We start from the raw sequence: 26,691 nt of genomic DNA, 5'->3' as shown, positions 1-26,691 counted from the left end.
CCTTTTAGTTGGGGTTCTTTCTAAGCTGAATTTGAGTCCCAACTCAGTATTCTTGCTGTGTCGTCCTCCCAAACCAAGTTAGGGTTTCTGCAGAGGTATTGAGACTTGAAAGGAGGTCATCTAATTCTCAGTGCTATGTAGTTATTTCTGTTGGTGTGAAAATAGCTTAGATTATCCTTCTCAGCTAAAAATGATCACTTTAGCACAAGACTTCTGAGACGAAGATTATACAGCAAATATGCAATGTAACATTTAGTGCCAATGCATTGGATTCCTCCAGTTTGCAGGCACATTCTCTACCTTTCATTAAGATAAGGTAAAAGGCTGACAGCATAAAGCAGTAAAAATGAGGGCAGATATAATCTGGAATTACCCTCGAAGCAAGAATAACCCTGGTGATTGTAGAGTTTGAGTATGCTCAGATGTTTTGTTGGGATTCTGTGGTTTTTTTAAAGACGAGAAATGTTTTGTATATTAATTTATAAGAAGGGAGGCAGGGAATAGCATAGTGTTGTGACCAGTTCCATCAGGTTATATAGAGACACGAGACTAGGGAGCCTCTGTAACAAAATGCTGTGGAACTTGCATTGCTTGTACTTAACACTCATTCTTCATTCTTTTTTACATGTTCTTAGACCAAAAAAGGGAAATCCTATTTATCGCAAAGGGATCTCAATGTGATTCTACTCAATGGGCAGTGCCTTGAGGTGCAATGTGACATCAAGTCCAAGGCAAGAGATGTTTTCAACACCGTGGTGGCATATGCAAATTTGGTGGAACATTTCTACTTTGGCTTGGCTTACCTGAAAGGTAACAAGACATAGTTTTCCACAATAAAAGTTCTCTTCCTCAGTGCCTCTGTAGTGACTTTATTAATGAATTCCAGTAAGATCCTAAGATGAAAGCAGATCTAAAGCTTAAGCAAAAGTAAGGTATGTTGGTTTATGCAGAACTGCACTGATGTAAAGCAAGTCTACCCAAGGATTATGCACCAGCACAGCCATACTGTCACTGGCTGATATTCCCATGCAGAAAAGGCTGTGTCCCAGCCTTACACTGGAGTAACACTGAGCCATGTAGCTCCAGAAGAAATTCCGGGAAGCACTGTACTGAGGAAGGCTGACGCTTCCTACATACAAGTTGGCGTACAGGCTCAGCTATTTCATCTACAAGACCCACACATCCTCAGCCCATTTCTGACGGCAAGCACAGCTGAGGCACTAGGAAGAAGCATACTTGTGTGTAGGGCACGAGGATTACAATAGGTTGCAGAACCTGAATGGTGAGCACAGTGAGCCCCATCAATTTTTGAGTGATTCCATAGATACCACACCAATCCAGCATCTAACAGCTGTAATCCTAAATTACACACTGATATCCTAAGTTCTCCGTCAAAGCACCAATAAATTAAGCCATGACACAGAGAAGTAAATCTCAACTGACATCCATGATTCATTTTATTTTTTATTGATAGTGATGCACTGAATGGAGACAGCAGAACTTTGAGCTACTGAAGTATCTCCAGACTTATCACAGAACTCAAAATTCTCATTTCAGGTAAAGAATTCTTCTTTTTGGATGAGGACACCAAACTCTACAAAGTAGCCCCAGATGGCTGGAATGATCAACCCAAGAAGAAAACCTCTATCATTAATTTCACACTCTTTCTAAGGATAAAATTCTTTGTCAACCACTTTAATGTTATCCAGTAAGTACATGGTTCTGCTGACTGCAGAAAAAACAGTAGCATTTAGGGTGACTGTTCAAGGCTCCTCCTATCTTCCTAAACCCTTTTGTGTTCCAGGCACAGCTTGACAAGGCATCAGTTTTACCTGCAGCTTCGTAAAGATATTTTGGAGGAGCGATTATATTGCAATGATGAGACTACCCTGAAACTCGGCGCTTTGGCTTTACAGGCAGAGCTTGGCAATTACGCTTCTGAGGTGTGGATAAATAATACAGTATTTCTCAGAGGTCTCTATTCACAGCTTTTGCAGCTTTTCTTTGTCACACAGAGTTTAAAGAAGAAATGAGAATACCACATAATTTCAACTAAGTCCTTCAGTACTCACATTTCAAATTTAATTTAAAAAATCACAAGATTTTCCTGATTAAGGAGCAGTAATGAGCCAGATGAATTTGGCAGGAAATATGGCAGAATGATGAAAGACTCCTGGTCTTGCATAATTGATAACATGGCCCAGAACCTCCAGAAAAATCTGTAGAAAATTGCCAACATAGGCACAGCTTGGATGTGTAGAGGGGCTTAAAGAGATTAGAGAACATGGAATAGAAAAATAAACAACCACTGCAGAATTCACAGCTGGTGTTTTTGTATGCTCAGATTCACAAGTTGCAAAGACAGAAGGGTTGCTGATGGTATTATACCTGAACTAGTTATCCTAGTTTAGAAGTGTACAGAAAATAGCCATTGATGTGCTCTGCCACATCTTAATTTATCTAAATCAGTTTAGCTCTATTAATTGAACTCTCAGTGGTCTGATCCATCTGGTCAGACCTATCCCGGTATTGGGTCCCCCACTGTACGTTGTACCGATGCAGCTGTAGCTGCCAGCTCTAAGTGCAAGCCTGCAGGCATCCCTGTAGGCCCACATCTTTTCTTCCCTTTACACAGAGAAGCAGCGTATGCTTTGAGCACCTGGCTGTGCAAGAGGCACATTTGGCTGTCAAGACACTACCTGCTGTTCCTCATCTTCTTTTAGGAAATGACAACAGGGTGACTTCAGCAAAAGGCTCCTTTCTTGTTTTTTTCATTTTTTTTCTCCCAAAGATGCATGGAAAGAGTTATTTTCGTGTTGAAGACTACATTCCAGCAAGCCAAATAGAGAAAATGACCCTGGCATATGTACAGCGAGAGCTTGCTAAATTACATTGTATGAATCGTTCCTTATTTGAGGATGAAGCTGAACTAGAATTTTTAAAGGTAACATACCATACCCCAACCATTATTTATTTATTTTGAGATAGAAAGACCCTCTCATATTTACCATTGTCTATTATTTTCTTCTTGCCTGATACAGTGGATTTTAGATATGGTGAAGAAATTTAAATAGTCAACAAAAAGCTCAGAATTCCATTCTGCTGTAGATACTGTCACTCTAAATAACTTAAAACACATTTACATGGTAGCTTTCCTTTCACTGATAGTTTATAAAGGGTTAATACACATTTCAGTGTATTTTCAACATCCTAAGGTTTGATGCAAATTTTCAGCATGTTCCCAACATGCCTGGATTCCAGATGATTATAAACACACCTACTGAATGTATTAGAGATGATTATAAAACATGGGAGTAAGCACTTTCTTGACTTCTGAAACTACAGCAGCTGTTCAGCCACTTCCTAAGCATGCAGTGATTATCTGTTTAAAAATATCTGTGAACCCTGGAAGTGAGGAAGGAGTTATCTGAAGTATTTTCTCACATGACTCTTTCTCTTGGCCTCTAGGATGTCATGATGATGTGGGATTTAAATTTTTTCCCCCTACTTTCTGCTTCTCCCCTAAACTTCTCTGCTCTCCATCAAATGAAAAATATCAGAGATTAGCTAATGGATAAATATCGGTAGCCATTTTGCTGCAGTGCCACATGCTTTTATTTATAACATTATTTTAGTTCAGTTACTGTTTAATTATGTTTGTTCCTCATCTAATACTGCCAGTGGAATTGAAGAAATACATTGAAGCTTAGGCTTAATGACAGTCCCATCATGTGTGGCAAATCCAATGAAGAAAAGCAGCTTTGTTAGTATCAGTTTCAATGGGTAAGTCTGTAGAAGGAGCCAACACGTCATACAAAGTGAGAAAGAGAGCCCCCATGGCAGGAACATGCAAATTCAAAATATGAAAGGGATTAAAAATTTCAAACCCAGATTCATCCAATGATTATTAGATGCCCTAGTTTTCAGGACCCAAATATTTGTGCTCTGGATACTTTCTGGAAAACAGATAACCGTTTTATTTTGGTCACTGAAAAATCTCTGTCCACAGTTGAAAAGTCATTTGGGGATTCTACATTAGCTTCCTAGGGGAGGAAAAAAAAAAGTTCTAGAATAAACTCATATTGATCTGCAGATCACAAAAGAGGACAGAAAACCCTCCTCATATTCCATACATAGTTCTGTAAAAGGTCCGAGTCACGTGTTAACATTTTGTGACCAAGTGCAGAAGACAGAAAGACAAGCAACACCCAGAACCTCTAGGTGGGTTCATCAGAGTATCCTCTGCACAGTTAGCTGGCAGGGGCACAAGCTGGCTCCTCAGTCCCTTGAAACATAATCCTGCTTAGCTTTTCACCCAGCAATGAGCACCATGCAAGAAAGAAGCAACACTGAAGATCTGTTATTATGAAGTTTGACACTGAAGGGAATTCTGGCACAGTGAAATTCCCTCAAAAGTCACCAATATATTTAGGTGAGATACAATTTAACAAACACTGTAACTTAAGATCTTGGCAATGGAAATTTATAATGTCTGATTTTAAAAGATGATGGCCGTGAAGAAATGGGCATATGTACCTGAGAGAGTTCCATGCAGGCTGGGAGCTGTGGTTTCACTGCAGTTGAGATTTCCAGTTGGTCATCACTATTGTAGAAAGGAAACCACACAAAGCCCCTAACAATGTTAGAGTAGCCCTGGCACCAAAGTAATAGCAGTTTTACGAAGATCATCATACCTCATAGTTTCTGGGTTTGCTCAGGGAAACAAAGACACAGAAAAGAAAATGGAAAGAAAAAGGTTTAACAGTAGTCAAGCAGCATTAATCCTGCATGGTTTTCCATTCAGAAATGCACACAGGTGCCAAGTAGCAGTAATGCCGAGTACCTCGGTGCCACTGTAGTGTTTATGGTACAGGAAGCTACATAATCCTCCTACCTCTTCAAATGAGGTGTGTGGGAAAGTGTTACTTCAGTTTTACACATGAAAAATGAATGCATGTAATAGCTCTATGACATACCAAAGTAAGGTGATGATTCTGTGAGGCAGTAGGTATGAAAATCTGGTAAGGGTTTTCAAAGGTTTCTTGAGAGATTGAAAGAATATTCAGTGAAGACACTCAAACCCATTTACCTACATTTTCTTCCCATGCCTCTTTTTGCATAATGCATGGTAAATGCACTTTTTCTCTACAAGGTGACTCAGCAACTTCCTGAGTATGGAGTGTTATTCTATCATGTGTCCCAAGAGAAGAAAGCAGCAGGAGGGGACATCATCCTGGGAATCTGTGCCAAAGGCATCATTGTGTATGAGGTCAAAAATCACACAAGAATTGCCAGTTTAAGATTCCAGTGGCGCGAAACAGAAAGAATTTCAGCTCACGTGAGTTGGAACCAACTCTACTCCTCTACTCCCCTTCTGCTTGTCACTTTAATAAATTTGTTGCACTCAGAGCCAGAATTAGACTTATTCTGTACAGGCAAGTCCTTTTTGAAAACAGTCTAATATCAAGGCTGGATCTGGACGTGGATACCAAGATATGCAGTTCTTAGTGAGGTTTAGTTCTGGAGGGTTTTTTGCTAAGGTTGGGGCCAAATTACTATAAAACTGAATGATCTGGTGTTGACTATTACAAAGACTGTGTCAAAAATCTTTATGGCATATTCCATACTAACTCCTCTCTCGTCTTCTCTTTCTCTTTTCTTTTGTTTTCCTACCTACATCAGGTCATGGGAGTATGTCTTACTCTCTCCGTATCTCCTTTTTCCCATCCTCATCTCTTAGTATTTTGATGTCTGTTAACAAACTGGTATTGTTTACAAGATTGTGACCCCTTCTAAACATTATTCTGCCGTCAGAGGTATATCAGTCTACCATCATACAGTGTAGGTGTGAACCTGCATCACACATTTCCCTGCCTGTTTGCTCTCTGAAAGTGGCCCTTCTAAACCTTGAAGATATTTTCATTTTCACATTAAATGGGCTTAATAATTTTAAAATTTGTAGGGTGAAATTCTCCGAGTTCTATCAACCTGCTCTCAGTGCAGCCAATGACCAAAGGCTCTTGACTTTTGATGTAGGACAGTTATGATCCTGATGACAGACACCTCACTAACAGCTGTTGAATTTGATAGGCATTTACTGCACCCAAAAGGCATGCAGTCAGGCATAAATACAAATGGACAAACCAAAAAAATTATACAAATGAACTTTCAGTGCCTCACTGTAATGACTGATTCATGAAGCAAGTTGTGCTTTTTTCCCCTTTAGAGAAAAAAATTCATGATTGAAAGCAGCTTCAGTGGCAAGAAACACACCTTCGTTACCGATACAGCAAAGACATGTAAATATTTATTGGATCTCTGCTCTGCCCAACACAAATTCAATGCACAGATGAATTCTAGGCAACTTCGGCAAATTTCATCAGGTGAGGTATAAATGCATTTTCATTATTCAGGCCATAGAACAGTTAGGTTTTAGGAAAGGTGCATTCAGCGAAACTGAGAATCGGAACCTGCCACATCCGTTTCACTGTGCTTCAGTTTCTCATTTGCAGACCAGAAAATAATGTCTTCCTCTTCACTGGAAGTTAGAGGTGTGTAAGTCTAATATAGCATGTGCATGTGAGCGGGCACGTGCAAGGGGTAGAGAGAGATTCTCTGATGACAGTAACTATGTAGTTAAACTCAGATTTTTTTTACAGAAAAGGATAATTACATTTCCCTTCAGGAAACTGCTGAAGATTCTGAAGAAATGTATCAGATTTACCCCAAATGTAACATGAGAAACATTCCACACAAAGAATAACTATAGCAGTGCTCAGATATGTTGGAGCTGAATTCAGTTAACTGGCTATTTTTGCATAAATCGGGGGTTCAACTCAATGGTTCAGTCTCGGGACAAAACCATTAAACCAAAGGCACATCAGTCATACCCACTCAATTATGTAACTGCTAGCTGCTGTTACCTTAGATTTTCCCATGTCCGTGGAAGACATGACTAATACCTCCTTAGACTTCACATTTTCCATAGCTTCTAAGACAAGGTTCTGCTTAAACCAGGGCAGTTACATAGCACTTCTCACCCACAGCTCTCATAATGCTCTGTAAAGATAGGTGAGAATCATTATGAGGAAACCAAGGCACATATGAAATAACAGCCTAAGCAGACAACTGTCATCACTCTTTGTCACAGCACTCTCCAAACTAGCTAGCTGCAACAAGGTCTTCTACCATCTCATACCAACATACTCTTCATGCTAGTCCCTCTGCTGCTTTCTCCTCATCCCAGCCATGCTCTCCCTCTCTCTGCTTCTTCCTCCTCCCTCTTCGTTGGCTGCCCAACCCCTTAACAGAACCAGCCACAGCTGCACCTTGCCTACATCGACCAGCCCACCTCCCCTGAAGCCAGCCCGCAGTTGTGTATTATCAATGTTAATTAACCCATCTTCATTCCTCTACAATTCTCCCCTTTTTTTTCTTAACATTTCATACCTCATGTTTTTACCAATCATCACAAACTTTTTACAAATAAACTTTTCATATGGTCCTCTATAATTCCTCTACAAACTCTTGACTTCAGTGCAACATGAGTTTTCACTAGCTCATCCATTGTCTTGAACAGAATCATGATCATTTACAACCACTGAGTATTTGACCCAGTGAGTCACAGCAGGAGAATCAAGTGTTACGCTGTACCTGCTGAGATACTCCTTTCTCTAGCAAAACTGTACAAGTATTGGCAACCAATTATACCATGGGATATAACAGGATGATTGATCTATTGCTTCCTTCCCACTAAAATTTTCATGAAAACTGAAGTTCTACCTGCACAAATTTGTTACCATGGAAGAAGGTGCTAGGATGACAGTTAGGTTCAAGGCAACTTTTCTTGCTTGGGCTCCTGTAGCTTCAACGGTAACTTAGTGGGACTGTGATTTATAGCATACAGATGAATGCTAATAGTGAATCTTAAAGTTTCCTATGTCACATTTGCTTGTGGTAATATATCTTATTAAAAATTACTACATTCCACATACAAGAGAACAAAAAGATTGAGAGCTAAGAAAATTATAACCCAAGTCCTGATTACAAGCACCCAAATCACTGAAACAAACTAGACTTACATAAGCCATGCAACTGCAAGTTCTGAGGTTCAGTGTGTGCTTGCTGTCCCAGAAAAAAGGTTTTGTGAAGGCAGTGACAGACAGCGTGAGGCTGCAAGAGATTATAAGGCTCTTTCTGCATGAAGAAAACTCTTGCTTCTGCTGCACTGTTCAGATGTGTAAGTCCCCATCTCTTCAAAACTTGCTAGCAACCCCCTACTTTGAAATCACAATGGCAGCTCTCAGACTGAACTAATACTGCAGGCAGTTAAGCCTTCTCATGCCTTAACAAATGCCCCTGATTGAAGTCACTGAGGAAAAAGGAAACCTAGGTTTAATGCTGCAGAGAGTGTTCTAGAAAGTTGCGTTCAGGCTAGTATTTGTTAGGAAAACACATGTGAGGTCAGCTGTCACATGCAAGCAGAGTTAAAGCCCATATTTGTGCTAGCCTGTACCAAGCAGGGTTCTTGCTTTACTTTCCGACACGTCTCCAATTGCCTGCTGTGCCTTCTCCAGCCCACCATTAGGGTTTTAGGTTGACATTTAGGCTGACAACCTAAATAGATTAACAGTGCTGCTTCCAGCACTATCTTGTTTCAGGGAAATAAAATCTTTTGAGAGGATAGATTTGTATACAGCAGAGCCCAGATGTCATTAAGCAAGTAGTAGATTTCACACAGAGGTGGAAAATTAGGTAGCAAGCATTGCCACCAAGAAGGTCCCCTACTGAACTTCACTTGTGCAAATCACTCAGAGCAAACAGCCAGTGGGTCCATGAAGGATGGAAAACTACCAACCTGGCTAATTCAGTCTTTGACAGACAGATGCTTCTCACATACCGAATATTTACAAAATATACTTTACAGAGATACTGAGGTTTAAATTATGCAGGGTTGTGCATTTCATCTGTCTTTGTGGAAAGTGAATTTGCAGTATAATTCATACAAATTAAATCTAAATACAGTGTATACTTTCTATGAAAGAAATGGATTGGAAAGCCTTTCCACTTGCCTCAAGGCCTAGATATCCTCAAGGATACCAGAACAAATATATCCGCCATGTCAGGGTTTTTGCTAGCAAGTTCAAAAGTGTAGACAGAAAGCACCTTTGAGCTTAAGAAGATGGGATAATATCAGTGGATTTATCTTTCTCTCCCCTCCTCTGTCCCTTCTTATTCAGAGGAAAGTAAGTTTGTGGAAATAGACAAATCAAATTCTGCGTATGCAGCTCAGCGTGAACACCTTGCCCTGATTCAGAGACTGTCTCGTTCAGAGAATGTGCTCTATGGAGCAAACCTGGAAAACCTTTCTGCTGGGATGATGAGCAAATCTTGTGACAACCTCAGTGTGGAAACCAACAACAGGACTAGAGACAAAAGCAATCTTGGCAGGTAGGTTTGCTTTTTCCTCTAAACGTGTGTAAGAACACTCATTCATAGATTATATCATTGCAAACCTCTATGGTAAACTGTGAGGCAGACTTTTTTTTTTTTTTTTTTTTTTTTTCAGTCTTTATTGTGGCCACACCAAAAAGCTCCATGGTGCCAGCAGTAGTGCAAACACAAGCAGAAAGCTAACAGTCTAACAGATAAGAACATGAAAAAGAGTGACATTTAAATTTGTACTAGACTTAGGAATGAGCCACTTACTGCATTATGGAGAAGGATAAAAATAAGGGAGAATAAAAGTAAAATCTTTAATGTCTGTGTGTCTTCTCTGGACATAGCAGTATGTGAACTAAATGCACAGTGGAAGCTGGTTTTGAGCAGGTCTTACATAAGTGATTCCTCCATGTCTAAAAGTGCAAATCACAGAGAAGAGCGTAAGAGCTTCTCCCTTTGCATTGGTGCATTCACCAGAGTAGGCAGATATTATAGCTGCACACAGTCTCAAGGCCTTTGATGAATTCTAGTGCCTCTTATAATACTGAGAATAGAGCCAAGAACATGAACTACCAGGAAAACTTTCAGACATGGATTTGTCTAAATGGACAGCAGGGCTAAATGAATCATGCTGAGGCTACGCTGTGCTCTCCTGGTGCCTGCATCAGCTCAGAGAAAAACACAGGCAGAAATAAGTCATGATGTGAGTGGTCTGATGGCAGCTGTTATTTCAAAGCAAAGCTGGCAAGGATAAACTACCTCTCCCCTACAATGAAATGTGGCCCAGAAGTCAGAATACTTGTTGAAAGACTGTATACATGTGCACCCTCTACTTGGCTCTGACAGGCTAATGACAATGAAAAGTGCTAAATACCATTTGGTGATTTGCTGTAATGCAATCCGTTTTATGCCATGCAGATCCACATCAGGGCTATCCCAGTCAGAAATGCACATCAATTTGAATGGGAAGCAAAGGAGTTATGACTACCTCTCTATCCATTCAACGCAGAACACAATCAGTGGTGAGTATAATCATCATCATAATGAGAGACGGTAACCTTCCATATTTATTGTTTCAATAGCAGAAGACAAAAATACATTCTACTTACAGATTAAAGAATATCCTTTCGCACTTCTAGTCCTGGGAATTAACCCAGACTTCAGCAAGACATGCTGTTTTCTTCCCTTTCGTTCCTGTTTCCCATCAGGATCACTGGTAAAGGACTTCACGATAAAATTATTTTATCAGTGGTGCCTAATGTTTTTCAGAGACATAGTTCAGTACACCCAGGACTCTCACATGAGGCAATATCCCTGTGCTCAGAGGTCATCATTTAGTTTGCAGCTAAGAACTACAACTCCATAAATAATGCAAGAGACAACCTAGGCTCCAGGTCCTTCCTCCATTCTTGCATTTGAATGACACTTACTGGAATTAGAACTGGACACCTAGCCTTCTAACAGAAGCCATATTGCATGCACACAGTGAACAGATCTATGGAATAAGAAGCTATGATTATTTGGTTTGTCTGTTCATAAATTAGAACTGTACTTTAAACATGCTGTGGCAACTGCACAATGTTAAGCACTGTTAACATTACAAAAGTGACCATCACAATCAGTGCTGACTAGATTGCACCTACACAGCCAAAAGGGCCAAAAGGCTGAAGGCTAAAGTTTCCAAAGGGACCCAGATTTTGTGTCCAAATCACCCTCATGTTCAATGAGCGCAACATGTCTGACTCATTAGATAGCCTAATCTTAATAAAATCATTGTAGATAAATGCATAGTCTCAGAAAAAAACATTACGGGAAGAGCTTAGACAGCTACTGTACATATACTTTTCTAAAGAATGCAAATTTCCAAACACTTGATAAAGCTTCCTTCCTGAATTATATCTGATTCAGAAGTAATGGTAATGTTGAAAGCAAGAACAAAATACATCTTTACATTTTTAAGCCCCAGTTTTGCATACTATATGAATCTACTGTCTCCCTGCATTAATCTGCATTTATTCTAGCTGTTTTGTTTCTGCAGCACCTGGATCACCAGCCACCCAAAAGGAAGTTTCACTAAGTGGTCTAGAAAGAGAAATCATTTGTGTCAGCCTAAAACGTGACCCTAAAAATGGATTTGGTAAGTAAGGAACATGTATGTTATTTTTGTTACTGGGACTATCAGATTCTGGTGCTAACACTGATATTTGCTGACTCAAGATGGGCAAGACTGTAACCTTCTTCACCTCATTTATTCTTCTTATGGAATAAGACTACCAATTCTTTATGAAGGACTTAGAATTTCCAAGACTGAAAAGGACTAAGCACATAAATCAAGACCGCATTTTTTTTCAGAGGACTAACTAAGGCCACAGAGATCAAGGGGACCAAGTGCTAAGAGTAGAATGAAAGGAACACGGGTCTAATTTCATATCTGAAATACATGTGCAGAGATTTTATTTATCTTAGACCTTATATAGGAGGAGATGACATTCTGCAAACTTTTCAGGTATTGCCTGTGGGGGTGTAAAACGTGTACACAAGCTTAACATGAATGTTTCCCAATTTTGGATTCTTCCGTGGATAACATTTTTGTTATACAATACACTATTGCATTGTAAGCTGTTCTTGTGGATGAGTTAAGAGGACCATCAGGTTTCACAGCTGACCATTAATACAACTAAACAGCAAATTTCTAAATGGTGCAGGTCTATGTGGAATATCTTGATCCCAAACCCAACTATTCTAATAGTGAGAAGAATATATTCTGCAATAAGCAGAATATTCTCAGCTAGGATCGTGAAATTGAACTACTTGAAAATAGATTTCATTTTCTAAAATATCTCTTACATATCCATTAGAAGCCTACATGGCCCGCCTCAGGGGCCCTAGATTACATGATGCAGAACAATGTTCAAATTTACCTGCTGAGCTTTTACACCATTTTCCTCCTGCAGGTGTTAAATGCTAAGGTCCACTTACTTTATGACTTTAAAAGTCCCAAGCCACGGAAGTATTCTTACTGAGAAATTATATTTAAATAGCCACCAAAGTCACCAGGACACTTTAATTATAACATGAGTTTAAAGCTTTCCTGAATCAAAACCTTGGTGCCATGTAAATCAGAGCTCCCCATTCACCAGACCATGTAAAACTTAAGCCATTGCAGTAAGAGCCTTTTATGCTCCTAAGATTAATCTTTTCTAATACTGCCAGTGTCTCTGCATTCTCATGCTATCTCATTTTTGCAGGTTTTGTAATTATTGGAGGAGAAAATGTAGGAAAATTAGACCTCGGTATCTTTATCGCTTCAATTATCCCTGGGGGACCTGCAGACAGAGCTGGAAATATCAAACCAGGTCATTGTCCTTAGTTTTTAATCAGAATTAAAATACTTCTGTGTTTTAAAGTTAGCTACTCTGGATTTATTTCCTTATTTAGATATGATTTGTCTTGTTTTTATGCCTTCTTTTTTAAAGGAGGACGACTCATCTCTGTGAATAATATTAGTCTCGAGGGCATTTCATTTAATACTGCAGTTAAAATCATACAGAATTCTCCTGATGAAGTGGAGCTCATCATCTCTCAACCCAAAGGTATAAAGACAAATACCTTTGCTGGCTATGGAATGCTAACAGTTAATTCAGGATACTGGTATTTATTAGGCACTGGGATGTAGTAGTACTTTCTTGCTACTCATTGCGAGTTATAATAGCCATAGGGCTAGCAGTGAAAAAGTCAACTTCTGGTAGGTATCATGTGAACTCTGTTCTATGGTCAGCATGAAAAAAAATCTATTATGGGCTGCATTGCTGAATACCAAGGGAACTTTGGCATTTCTTTCTCTGATAGAGCAGTAGTCTTCTGCTCTGATGAAGCAAACAAATTTCTCCACACAGTGCTCCATCTTACACTGGTAGACTTATTTTATAGATCTGATTTTAGAACCAGTTGATGTAGGAAGTTACTTGGTCCTCCCCTGCTGAGTAATAATAATAATAATAGCCTTCAAGTTTACTTACTGCTCGATTCAGCAACGTTTTATTTTGGTGTGGCTTTACAGACATGTATGAAGAAGGATTAAATGAAGAAAAGAATCTATCAAGAGGAGACAGCACTAGTGGATCTGAAATCTCTTGTGTAAACAGCGGGAGAAAAAACATTCAGGATTGTCACACAGCTGTCCCCAAAGAACAGGACAAAAATATAGATGAACTTGAGAAGGCTCTTTCCTGGAGTTTTGCACCAAAATTGGGCTCTAGGATTCCAGTTCCTTCAGCTGATAGCCTGGATGTGGAGGTAACTGAGATTTTGATGCTGTTCAGTAATAGTATGCCCAGGATGTGTCTTAAAAACATGCTGGCTATATTAAGGATGGGAAGTGACCAAGATATTAAAATAATGAGGAATGAAAAAAGAAAACCTTGGAAAATGTTGCTTGTTAAATTACATTGGAAATGTCAAGATGATTGACCTGTCTGGAATGTGAAAAAATGGGGACACTGTTCTACAAAATGTCATTAAAAAATTCTCCTCCTTTTTCCAGTAGATGTACAAAATTTTGATTATTTTCCTGCAGTCTCTTAAGATTTCAACCAGACACTGAACAGCAGCATTTCATGTCTGATATCCTATTATTAGACAGCCTCCCTATTTATACTCAGCTCATGCACATTTAAACAGATAATATTTTGAGTAACATTAGTGTAAGCTTGAAATAATGTCAGGGATATAAATGGTACCATTCCAGGCTTACAGTCACAGCAGGATCAAACCCTTTCTATCCTCTGGAAACTCTCTGTTCCTTTTTTTTCCCCTTCCTTTCACTTCCTCCCCACCCCCCTCTCCTTTTTTTTTTTTTTTTTTTTTTTTTTTAGATGTTGTAGTCTCATTAGTGTTTATATTTTTGAGACAGGAAGCTGATTCTTCACACTTACCATCACCATCTGAAACCAACTCAAAGGAAATCTATACTGTGGAGCTTGTTAAAGAAGACGGGACTTTTGGAATCAGTGTGACTGCAAGTGTTACTGTTAATCTTTCAGTGTGTCTGTCAAACTGTTACATGACCAAAAAGCAAATAGAGAAGTGTATTTATGTGGAACAAAGATAGAAGATAGGCTGATAACAGAAACTGTTAGCACAGCATCTTTCAGACCTGTCTGGTTGATTGACAGAGAAAGCATAAAGTACTAGCTCTGCTTATTCCCCAGCTCTTGCCTGCAGAATCTGTGAAAGAAGTGCGCTGGCATAAAGCATGTGGCAGGACAAGACCTTTTCATCATTACTCAATTTGAGAACACGACTTACCACTGAAAGTGGAGTTTGGTCAGGGAGGGATATAGCCAGAGTCACTAGAAAATGCAGCAGTGCAAAGAATTCTCCAAGTCATGACTGGTTTTGCTGCTCCCCTGGAGCTCCTGGAACTCAAAGGCTGTGTCAGTACAAGCAGATTTCACAGGACCATGGCATGGGCTCAAGCACTTGCCCACAAGCACCGTTTAACTGTTGACAGCACCAATATGGCTTTGGCCTGTGCCTCAACAAGCAGTATAACAGATGCCATCCTATGCTGGGTGGCTGAAAGTTTAGCTGTGTGGACTCAAGAAATGCCATTATTCTTTCTCTGAAGGCCAGAGAAAGGTCCCTAGCCAATTTTATTTCTTAATATAAGGAAATAAAGTTCTCTGTATATTTAGAGGACCGGAGAAGGCAGTAGTTGAAACTGTCTGCCGCATTTGAATAGTAAATCCTTGTCCTGGCTATCAAAGTTTAATTTACCCCTCCAGGCTGAGATGTCTTTACAGTCTTGGCTGAAATGGAGTGGGAACCAACAGCCATTTCATTGCCTGCAGAAGAAATTGAGGGTTGCTTTTTCATTTGAATTTGGCTAGGGGACATATATGGACAGAACATAATTCTTCAGCTAATCTGGAATTCCTGTGAACTATAGACTGTCAGGTGGCTGCACAAGTTCACGTCCATGCTTTATGTATTGTGTGGAAGGTTAATAACTGCTGAATGGATATTGAATAGTTTGGAAGCTGGGCTAAAGACTGAGTGAAAGATGCAACCCCATCTTTACGTTAGCATAGGGAAAAACATGTGAACATTTAGTCAATGTTTTTATATAGCCACATAGAAATGCATTGCATTTTCCTGAGGAAAAAAAACAAAGATTACTGCCTAGGGAAGTATATTACAACTAGATGGGACTTTGGAGTAACATTCTCTTTTCTTTTTTTCCTATACTAAAAAAAAATAGTAATTCCTAAAGCAGTTGCTTTGCAATGGATATGTAAGTTGCTTTGATTTTTATCACAGGAAGATCATGTGAAGACTCCACTCTAATCTGTGGGCATATGTTTTGCAGGGTGGAATTAACACTAGTGTGCGTCACGGTGGAATATATGTGAAGTCAATTATTCCCAGGGGACCAGCAGATAAGGATGGACAAATAAAGATAGGTAACATGTCTGGCAATAAAACTCTGGGCTGCAGAACTCAATGTTAGTGTGGAATGCTTGCCACAGGGACAATGAAACACATTTGGGATTGGAGGTGATACAACTGTGAAATGTAAGATGCAGTCTATAATTCCTCAACCTGTCCCTGTACTACATGTAGATATCCCACTGAAAAACCAGGAGCCTCATACTAATATTATACAGTTAGTCTCTGTAGCTGCACATCAGGCTAGTTACTCTGACACCTACTTTCAGTGTTGCTGTGATAACCAGATACTACCACTGCATTTACTTACAGAATATCCTGGTATGTTTTAAGTGCTAGTTATGGAATGCTGTACAACAAGCAGTATTGCTTTCATACAAAGTAGCATAATTTAACACATGTAAGCATGAAGAACTATTGCAATGTGGGGAGCCTCAAGGTTTACACCTATTGAACTTGAACATCAAAGCAACTTGCTCCTTTTTTGTTTTCTTTTGTGTCAGGTGATCGTCTGCTGGAAGTAGATGGCATCAGCCTCTGTGGCATCACACACAAACAGGCTGTGGAACACCTTAAGAAATCTGGCCAGGTTTGTACAACAGCAGAGCTCAGTAAGATACCCAGTAGAATAAAGTGCACTTAGTATGAAGCACAGGAGCAAGCTAGGCCAAAAGAAACTCACTCTGCCCCCATCCAACCCCATTCTCCTACAAGAAAAGTGAAAAAAAAATAGACTGAGGGTTCACTGTGTAACTGGAAGCTGTTCATCATTGTTTTAGACTGCCAAGCTGGTTCTAGAAAGGGGAGACTACCAACTGGCAGAGCCATGCTTGACTGCTAATGACAGAAAGGGGGACCAATGTGCAGTTGTTTCTGTGGCAACATCCTTCACAGATGGTACCAAGGACTATTGCTTTTTGACAGATGGTGAGTACTAAAAAAGGAACTCAGGGTGACTTCTTACAATGTGCAAGGAAGGAATGAATGAAAATGAAGTAATGAAATTTCTGTGGGTTTCAAGGAACTGCATACTGAATAAAAATACAATGTGCAATATTAATGGCATTACCAAGAATCAATTCTGAACAAAATTATTTCCTATGTACTTAGACTTACAGTTGTTAGATATAGCTGAATTTATCGTAGGCATAAATACTGTATCTCTAAGCCTCCACAACATGGGGCTGGCAGGGGACATCCCTGCCAGTAGTCTATAGCACTCTGGGGCAAGAAGCAGCTGCGCTGGCTGCCAGCCTGTCACCCAAAGAGAGCACTGCCAGCACAACTGCTGATGCTGTGTCAGTGGTGAAGCTAGGGTGAACTGCTGACCCAGGGCAAGGACTGGAGACTGCCATCACTGGAGACTGCTGTCACTTCATTTCTTAAAAGCAGAAGATTCAGAGATCACTTTCACTGAATTTAGCCAACAAGTAAATACTGTATCTTTTACTGTAAGGCTGTCTCATAACCAAGTCTGAACCATACTTTCCCATGGGGCAGGTACTCCCCTACATTGTCCCTAGCAGAATGGGGTTTGGCTGCAATGTGGTATTTGGGAAAGGGCTGGTCTGTTGTTCTTGTCTGGAAAGAGCAGTAGCTTTGAATCTAGCTTATGCTGGTTAGTGCAGGCAGCTACAGAACACTCACACTCTACAGCTACAGCTCTACCCAACACTTACAGAAGAATGTCAGAAAACCATAGCATTTGAACCTTTTTATGTGATACAAAAGGTTTCCTCCTTTATGGGCTTGTACCAGATGGCATAAAGTCTGCGAACACACAGTGGAATAGAATCCAGTTCTCCCCATTCTGCCTGTACAATTTCAAGGGCTCATATAAGTTAAAGGAACACCAAACTCTTCTTCTGCCATTTATTATTGGCAGATCTACCTCTGCAGCACAGAGGACAAGGTCTGCTGAAGGTATAAATTTACATCAGCTCCTTAGGGGGCACATATGCCACACCTCTCAATCTTTTTCCAATCCCTGCTTTGAACAGATAACATATTCGAAGTCAAACTGACAAAGAATTCTGGAGGCCTAGGCTTTAGCGTTCTGCAAATGGAAGGAGATGCTTGCGAACACCTTGGAGGAGCTATTGTCAGGATCAAAAGACTGTTTCCAGGGCAGCCAGCTGAAGAGAATGGCAAAATTGAAGTCGGAGACATCATTTTAGCTGTGAATGGGAAACCTATTCAAGGACTCTTCTATCAGGTATCAGGCAGTACTATCACTGGGAGTCCAGATGGGTAACATGTTAATAAAGACAATGGGATGAAGCTGCATTTAATCTTAATTATCACCATAAGGAGTCAGAATTTGCATATAATGAGTTTGATTTCTATGTAGGATTCTTCTCTAGAATTCTTATAAATAATTCCTTCCTAACAGAATATTTACAGAGAATTTCTTCAGCTACTTAATTTGTAACTTTCTACTAGTGATGCACAAAGTCTATTGTTAGATGCACACCAGTTGTTAATTAGTTGGAATCTTTGTTGCTTTTATGCATAATTGAAACATATTTTCCCTGTGGTCATTTGTGCTTTGTAATGTCACGCTAAATACCATGCCCTAGATTCAAATCTCTACCAGGTGAGGTCAATCCAGTGTAACTTCTTTACCTGTAACAAGAAAATCTATACCCTCATGAAGAAATTAAATGGTAAAAAAGGACTACATGTTTAGATTTTTTTTTCATTGTAATCTTTTCAACTCATGAAAAATCCTCGAGTTTTGTATGTGAATATGCATTGAATATGTATGATTGGTAACAAACAGACCACTGTCAGCTCATTCCTATCTTTAAATAGCAAGGGCAAAAGACAAGGTGCCGTAAGCCCTAGGCACCTGTGGGGGTGCTGCAATTGTACTCTATTTTTCACTGGTTTTATCCTGACCTGGACCCTGTCCTTTTCCAGCAGTGTCTTGCTCCCCGACATACAGCCTCTTCACTCAGTTTGTGCAGATAGGCAGACAAGGTGTTTTGGCCTACAGCATTTTTTTCCCCTCTAGATTAAGTATTTCACCTCCTACTGTAGTTGCAAGTGGAATGCTACTGAATATAGAACTTATGTCAAGGAGGAGCTTTGAGAAAGTCTCCCTTTGGTTATGTCAATAAGGCAGTCTGTGGAGCTATGCTGATATAATTGACTAAAGATGTGTCCTTGCCAAATGCAGTTTGAATTAATTTGCCTGAAAATCCTGTTTTCTTCAGGAAAATAATAATTTAAACCTATGTGTCTGTTGGTAGAACAAAAGTTTGTAAACAGAACTGACTTGATTTTAGATACACATTCACCTAAAAACTTTGGTCCACTTATATGACAATCATACAGTAGTGAATTTTGGCCCCCAGATACTGCTAAGAGGCACAAATACCAGGAATTTGGTATTCAGAATAAAAACTGTCTCCATCCCAGTTGGTAAGATGACCGGTGCTATAGACTGTGTTCCATAAGAAATCTAATATTCCTTCTTCCTGCTTAGGATGTCCTACACTTGTTGAGAGGAGCTCCTCCAGAAGTCACACTACTACTCTGCAGACCACCAAAAGGTGTTCTTCCAGAAATAGAGCAGAGTGCCCTGGTAAGGCAAAGCTTCTGTCAGTAAAACTTGCTGCTGTAAACCTGGAAAAACAGTACTACGTTTTCTATTGTCTTGAACAAGGCAACCTACCCTTTTCTCCAAGACCCTCTATTCCATTTTTTTCCTTTCCCAGCTTCAACTCAACCTCTAGAGTTTAACTGATTCTTCCTTAGCAACCAAAATAATAGAAAACCAACAGATGTGAAATGTGTTTATCCAGTCCAACAACTTTTGAATTGCAGTACTGTCAATGAAGAGAAACAGCACATTTCCCAACAGCACAAACCCCCAAGCAGATCTTCTAGTGACGCTTCTAAAAATGCTCTACTAGATCCTCAGCCAGAAACTGCAGATATTCTCAACTGCAGGTACTCTGACTTGTGGGCTTGAGGTAGCTGTATTACTCCAAAAAGTGAGGAAAATAAAGAACATTTCCTGTCCAGGCTACCTCTTAATAAATAAATGAAATAATGATTTCAACTGGTTATTCAGCTTCTTATTGATAATTAGCAGAATTTCTGGGGAGGGGGACACACATGACAAACAATAGAGACTGCAGAAACTAAAACAGTGCCATTAGGTGTCCTAGCATCATTATTCATGCTTCTTGAACTCAGCTCAAGGACACTTACACAATACTTTTATAATGAACATGCATTTGCATTACTCTTACTCCATATAGCATGGCCCGCTCATGGCTCCAGTCCCACCAGGATTTATAAGAACTGTCCACGGGCAGATAGAAATGACTGCCAGGACCACCTCCAGATAACAAACTGGCTCCTGTTGCTCTCCTGCAACATGCCCTTGGCTTTTTCTATGGGCAGTCACACAGGAGTCAGATCCAGAAGACACTTCTTCACAATGAAGAGAATATAGACACAAAGTTGAGGCATGATATGAAAAGAAATAAAAAGGGGCCATCTCTAACAAAGAATTCATTGAGAAAAAGTGAATTTGTGTAGTAGTTGCCTAGGTGGAATTCCTGAAGAATGTGGAAGACACATAAAGACAAAACAACCATTTCATGAGAGTACCTCCCCTCTATTCTTTCCTTCCCTTCCAGCTACCATTTGATATTTTCACACTCAGATGCTTATTGATACTGCCTCTTCAATTTACTTTGTTCTTAAAGGAAAGAAGATGGGAGATAAAAAAAGGGGTTACACTAACTTTTCTGTTATTTTGGTAGACTCCAGCACCATCTCCTGTTAAGGAGTTTGTGGCAGAAATGCCAGGCAGGACAGAGGTAGGAAATAGTATGGACCAGTCTACCACTGATGGAGGCAGCACCTCCCCAGACCTTGAAGACTGCCTGGACTCTCCAGTGGCAGCAGATTTCAGTGAACCTCCTGAAGAGGACAGCTCAACTTATGAAGAGCAGGAAGCTGAGTTTCAAGAGGAGCCCATACAGAAACTTATGACTCCCAGAGAAAATTTCTATAAGCATCTTTGGAAGTTTCATCAAGAAGCTGCCGGTTCTGAAGCCTTCCACTCCTTAGAGGAAGAAATGAAGCAGAACTGCTACTCACCATGTGAATTTGTATGGGCCAAAAGGTAAGGAATACTGAAATCTGCTCTGCAGCCTTTCCTCTGGCTCTTAAGAGTTTTGAAAGTGAATTGCTTAGGTTTAAGTACAGGGTTATCTGCTTCTAATCACTGCTGATTACTAAAGATTTTGTTTTACTGTCTTACTCTGACTATCCTAATCTGCTGTCTGTATTTACTCTTATCAGAATTTTGTGTAAGTCTGCATTGCAAGACAGTTGTAAGAGTACTGCACTATATAACATTCATGCTTGTTCAGCTGAAGCTGGCTACAGTTTGAAATCAGTGGAAAGACTTCTTCATTTAAATGGGAATCACAGACTGCAAAAAATACAGGGCAAATGGACTCAGCCTCCTTTTACAGTTGTTTGGATATACCAGACACTGGCACACAGAAGACAATCCATTCCATTTTAATCATCTTTTCCAGTGCAAAAGAATATAAATTATCACAACAGAAAGGACTGACAGAAAGACAAGTTAAAGGTTTCCTAGAGGTCTTTAACTTACAGCTCTAGTAATTTTATCTAGAAAGGAATTCCTATTTTTCTACACAGTCATTTGAAATCTTTTTATTATTCTTGACATTCATCAAGCATAGAACCAGGCAATCTCTGGGGGTGTCAGCACTAGCTGGCTGCAAGTCAAGTTGGGCCATAATGGCAATTCATACTTTTAGCTTCTCTCTCTTGAGAGGTGAAGCTTCACCCATATTCACGAGTGAAGCTCCTGCTTACATACATGCTTCTCTACTGCTTTTAAAAGTTCCATGCTCAGGGTTTCACATGGAAAATTCCTTTCACTCCTCATCACCACCAGTAAGAACCTTTGGAAATGCTGTTTTGAAAAACTTTAACTCCTTATTTTCCCTCTGAAGTCCAGATGCAGGGGTTACTATACTCCAAAAGAAAGTTGAGCTCATCAGTGGAGCATCCTGCAGGACCAAGAGTCATGTTATTCCCCATGGTGATTTAGAGATGGGCTAGAAGCTGTGTTATGATGAAGCCACTGCTGGCTCATTGCCTTGAGCTTGTGTAGCTCTGACAAACACCTTTCATACCCTCTGAAGGTCAATCAGGACTCCACTAGCGTATGACAGCTTCTGTGACACCCACATTGACCAACGTCCACTGAACACAACTTTTTACTGACTCCAAAAGAAAGGAGCAGACTGCATTTGCTGTTATCCTTAAACATTTCTTTTAATTATCCCAGTCATCTTCCACAGTATTGTAAGTATCTGTTGTTCAGCTATTAAAGCACAAAAGCACAAAATGTCAGCTTCATTCTCAGCTTTGCTGTGCTACTGGAGATGGCAAACTTTTCATTTCCTCCCTGCACATATATAAGCTAACAGACTAGATTGCTTCCCTCACTGAGGGCATGCAGCATGAGCCTACAAGTTTTTCTTATTTTTATCAGTATTTCAAAAGTACTGTCAAAGGCTACTAGCTATGCTATATCCAACCAAAATACCTGTTTTGCTACTGTGCTTTGTATTTTGCTTCAGACTACAGACAACTTCTGAAACAAGAGCTTAACACCGGGGATCTTCTGTGATTTCATGCAAGACATGCAATTTGTGTTCCTTTCAGTTGTGCATGTTTGCTTGGGAGATGGTAGACACAGTTCAGTTCTATCAGAGAGCGGAAAGATTCTAGGCAACTGTTACATAGGAAAGGACATGGCCTCTTTGCTATATGAAGCATTAATAAAAGCTATGCCATTTTAAGTGTTTTTAAGATGTATGAGGTTTAGCTATATTTCGGTAAAGATTGATATGAAGAAAACACATAGTTAAAAAATAAAATAATATGTGTTCCAAGCATTTCTATTAGCTTTAATGATAAATTTAATGGGAGACACTGCTATAGTAGTCTATTGAAGTTTATTAATGACAACAGACAAAACAATATTAAGCACAACACACACGATTCAGTCTGGACTTGAACATCCAAACTGCTGAATACTGTGTCTCCAATATGGTGGAATAAAATCAATAACATTTAATTCAAGTAATTGAACAAATCCATTGATTTCTGTAGGACAACTCTTATGTTTCAAGGCAAGCATAAGAATAAAATCAAGCTTACAAACAGAAATCAGGACTAGTACCTTTTATGGAGAGACAGTAGTCACATTATATTTCATGTTTGTGGTCTGTGCTCTGGTTATCAAGAAAATACCTTCAGGAACCAGGAATGTGGCTGGCATTCCTTTTTCAAGAAAAATGCAAATGTGAAAGTTGTAGTAGTATTGTAATGTGCATATCACATACCAGATAAGTTAATTAAGTTGTTTATGGCAGATGAAATAATTAGTGGTCTAGGAATTATCCAATTATCCTTTTCAAGAAGCAACAAAAGTATTAATTAATGTCTTTAAAAAAAAAAAAAGAGTGCAATATTTTGCAAAGGCTGTTTTCAAATTCTGAAAGATTTTTAATCTTTTAACTACCTTTGCAAAATACTGATTAATTATTTATTTTTACAGTATCAGTGGAGGACCCAGACAGCAATTTAATACCATAAACAATACTTCAGTTAAAATTAAAATAAGGTCATGCATAAGCAGTAGACTTTTCAGTGCCCATCTAATAAAGCATATAGAGGAAAACACCAGCATCTTTTTATTTTCCAGCCACAAATTTAATAAGAGTGGTGATGACCTATCAAACACAAAATGTATGCCCAAAACTCTCTCCCTAACCCCTATTGATGAAGAGTATCTCACTGTCAGCTCAGCATCTGCGACCTCACTTTCATCGGGAAGAAGCTCCGAGACACTCTGCACAACCATGGCAACCCCACAACCACGTGTTTGTGGTCCCTTCTCATCATCCCTGTCTGCTAGAGAGACACATGACAGTGACAATGAATGGGAAGACTTGGAGGAACTAGAGGAAGAGAAAGAAGAAAAGGAAGATTGCGCTAGGGTATGTGATAGGCACTAAATTATTAACAGGTAGAATATGACAAGGGAAAAGAAACAAATTTAAAAATGCAACATTCTTAAACATAAATTTAACATAAATTTTAACTCATTATATATGCTATTTTTGCATGGCTTTTTTTTTTTTTTACTTTCCTGAATGTCCATGATCTTAATGCAGACCTTCCACTATGCCCAGCGCTCCAGAATTCTTTACCATTTCCCTAGGGCCATCTCCTTGCTCTTGCCATCTTACTATTTCTTCAACTTTCCAGCACTTTGCAATACTATTCCCAGTGTACAAAGGCCTTTAGCCCTCTAGTAGCCTCTAAAATTAATTGGACTCAGCTACTTGGGTTTTTTCTGTCATGTTTTAAACCCATGTGGAAAATAGCTTTGTTACACTGATGTCCTGATAAGAAAGTATGATCCTTGTGCTAATTACTATTAAAAATACAAGGGTCAGTCCTGCCAAATGCTGAATATCTTGCATTCCTTCTGACTCTAATGAGCTCTGAATTCCTACGAATTTGAGAGCACTAAGGACAAAATTTAGCTCCAGCCATTTCCTTTAGTGGGACAGCAATAGCAATAACAACAATAATCTCTGCAACCTACTATTGTAATGCTGGTCAGCTCAGAGGACTCCAAGCCTTTCTTTACACATTTCAAATGCCAAAATTCCAGTCCCTGATGGCATTCTCTGCCTTATTAGGCCATATCAATCAATCACCATGAAGTTCCACTAGGTACAAAAAAAAATAATTAATTCTGGAATAAGTCGATGACAGATCAGAGAAACCATTATGTATGCTCTTGTTTATACCATCTGAGGATCTGATTCCTATCTGCATATAAAACATGATGGAAGATGTGAATGAAGCAAAAGAAAAGCCTACATCTAACATATCTTGTACTTATTTTAATAGGAAATGGAGATCTTTGTGACTTTGACAAAATCAGAGAACAACGGTTATGGATTCTCTGTAGTTTTTAACAAAGTGGACACCTGCCTCTATGTTGATGAAATCTTGAATGAGCCTGCCCTGTCTGATGGAAGACTAAAAAGAGGAGACAGAATCATTATGGTATGGTAATTCCTTGAGTTTATACAGAAAAGAAAATACTTGCAGATCAATGTCATTTAGTTTTACCTTTCTTCCTTTCATAGAGTCCAGTTTATCACATACTTAGGCATGCAAGTGCAAATGAATCATATAATAAATGTAATTCTGCTAACTTCAGTAGAATAAATTTTGAACTGAATATATTGTATGACCAGGCAAATAACACAAATCATCTAGCAGCAATGTAAGACAACTGAGACATCAAATGCTTTCCAAATTAAATGACAAACTGAATTAATGTAATAAGATAGGTGACATACAAAGGATGCAGGAGTTATGTCCTTTGTAATGTATGAATAAAGCTTGTTTTCAGCCTGGTTAATCTTTAATTTGTTTCACTAGACTGTCTTTGTTTTTTGCTACAAGACCTTGAGTTCCAAGAAAAAAAGAGCTATTTTTATGAAAGCTCTGCACTCAGAAAAAAATAAGTTCAAAATAGAAATCTCACTGCAATCTTAACTGTTGCATTTACTCACATCAAATACCACAGCAAAGCAGCAACATGAAAGTGAAAGCTAATTTAAGTACATATACACAATTCAGAATGGAGAGAGAAGTACAAGGTGGTCAATGAGATCTATGACATCATTTTACTGATTTGTCATTTAGGTGAATGGAATTGATGTCACATCTTTACCATGCAATGAAGCCCTGACTTTACTGCAAAGCTCTCCTCCTGATCTGCACCTTGTGGTTGGTCGTGCTGACAGTCATCCACGTCCCTCTATTAGGCCAGATGAGATTCCTGAAATCACTCTCACAAAAGGTGCCAATGGACAGCTAGGTGTGTGGTAAATACTATGCATGCTATTTTGGACAGAGATTACAGCAATCGTAAGATAATCATAAGCAACTGTGGTCTTTGATCTATATGATCCTGAGTGACCTTGACACCTTTTATGCTCTCTGCCACCACCTGTGACAAAGGAATGGAGAGCATTATTTTGGGCAAGGCCTTAAAGGGGAGAATAATATCTCTTACTAGACCAATGAAGAGAGTTGCAAAATTGATCTTTATATTATCATCCTATCAGCTGAGCTTTCTGGAAGATCTCTGGTCTCATATTTTCATATTACTGATATACAGAAGTAGTTGGTAGTTAGATATTAATGTCTACTACCTGCTGAGATACATAAAAATCTATTTGGAGGAAAAGGGGGGAAAAAAAAAAGAAAAAAAAGGCAAAGTTTGAGAAGAATGAGCTACTGGTTAGGGCAATAGTTTGCTATTCAAAAAATCTCTACTCAAATTCTTGATTCACCACAGACACGAGGCTTTATCTACATTGCGCAATACAAGTGATTAAAAAAACCCGCCCACAGTGTATCTTGGTATGTCAGCAGAATGTGGCAAGTACTGCACACAGGTAGAACTGTAGACTCAGGAAACAGTATAGCTGTATTTGCTCAGGTACAGCATCCTGTTTCCAGTTCAGAAACTAGCTTGTTCAGAGAGTGCTTGAATATTGTTCACAATTCAGTTTTGCACTGTATAGGTATCTCCTTAGTTGTATGCTTCCGTTCCCTATCACACTCTAAAGATTGCAAGGCGCTTAAGCACTCTGGTAATGAGGGAGTTACTGCTATGCAGCTAAGTGTCTTACT

General features: G+C 39.3%; 2 protein-coding genes across 7 annotated transcripts in view; one reads left to right on the top strand and one right to left on the bottom strand.

Moving 5' to 3' along the window:
• The window catches only part of MAPK8 (mitogen-activated protein kinase 8), a 167,056-nt gene that overhangs the window by 89,157 nt on the left and 51,208 nt on the right, over positions 1-26,691 (bottom strand). The window lies entirely within an intron of this gene.
• FRMPD2 (FERM and PDZ domain containing 2) overlaps positions 1-26,691 on the top strand; it is a 77,141-nt gene that overhangs the window by 27,225 nt on the left and 23,225 nt on the right. For 5 of the 6 annotated variants that reach the window (XM_055793519.1, XM_055793542.1, XM_055793538.1 and 2 more), the window contains exons 11-32: positions 636-810; positions 1,558-1,708; positions 1,805-1,943; positions 2,792-2,944; positions 5,153-5,338; positions 6,227-6,383; positions 9,240-9,450; positions 10,360-10,463; positions 11,480-11,578; positions 12,690-12,797; positions 12,918-13,034; positions 13,502-13,737; positions 14,354-14,458; positions 15,812-15,905; positions 16,395-16,480; positions 16,671-16,818; positions 17,892-18,106; positions 19,382-19,480; positions 20,673-21,037; positions 23,669-23,963; positions 24,889-25,047; positions 25,696-25,870. In XM_055793519.1, coding sequence (XP_055649494.1) covers positions 636-810; positions 1,558-1,708; positions 1,805-1,943; positions 2,792-2,944; positions 5,153-5,338; positions 6,227-6,383; positions 9,240-9,450; positions 10,360-10,463; positions 11,480-11,578; positions 12,690-12,797; positions 12,918-13,034; positions 13,502-13,737; positions 14,354-14,458; positions 15,812-15,905; positions 16,395-16,480; positions 16,671-16,818; positions 17,892-18,106; positions 19,382-19,480; positions 20,673-21,037; positions 23,669-23,963; positions 24,889-25,047; positions 25,696-25,870 — 3,577 coding nt within the window. The remainder of the gene's footprint in view (positions 1-635; positions 811-1,557; positions 1,709-1,804; positions 1,944-2,791; positions 2,945-5,152; positions 5,339-6,226; positions 6,384-9,239; positions 9,451-10,359; positions 10,464-11,479; positions 11,579-12,689; positions 12,798-12,917; positions 13,035-13,501; positions 13,738-14,353; positions 14,459-15,811; positions 15,906-16,394; positions 16,481-16,670; positions 16,819-17,891; positions 18,107-19,381; positions 19,481-20,672; positions 21,038-23,668; positions 23,964-24,888; positions 25,048-25,695; positions 25,871-26,691) is intronic. The other variant, XM_055793532.1, reaches the window with a different exon arrangement.

The sequence above is a fragment of the Falco peregrinus genome, chromosome 1 (genome assembly GCF_023634155.1).
Source record: "Falco peregrinus isolate bFalPer1 chromosome 1, bFalPer1.pri, whole genome shotgun sequence".
Lineage (NCBI taxonomy): Eukaryota > Metazoa > Chordata > Aves > Falconiformes > Falconidae > Falco > Falco peregrinus.
The sequence above is the reverse complement of the archived record's forward strand: the minus strand, read 5'-3'. Positions and strand labels throughout refer to the sequence as shown.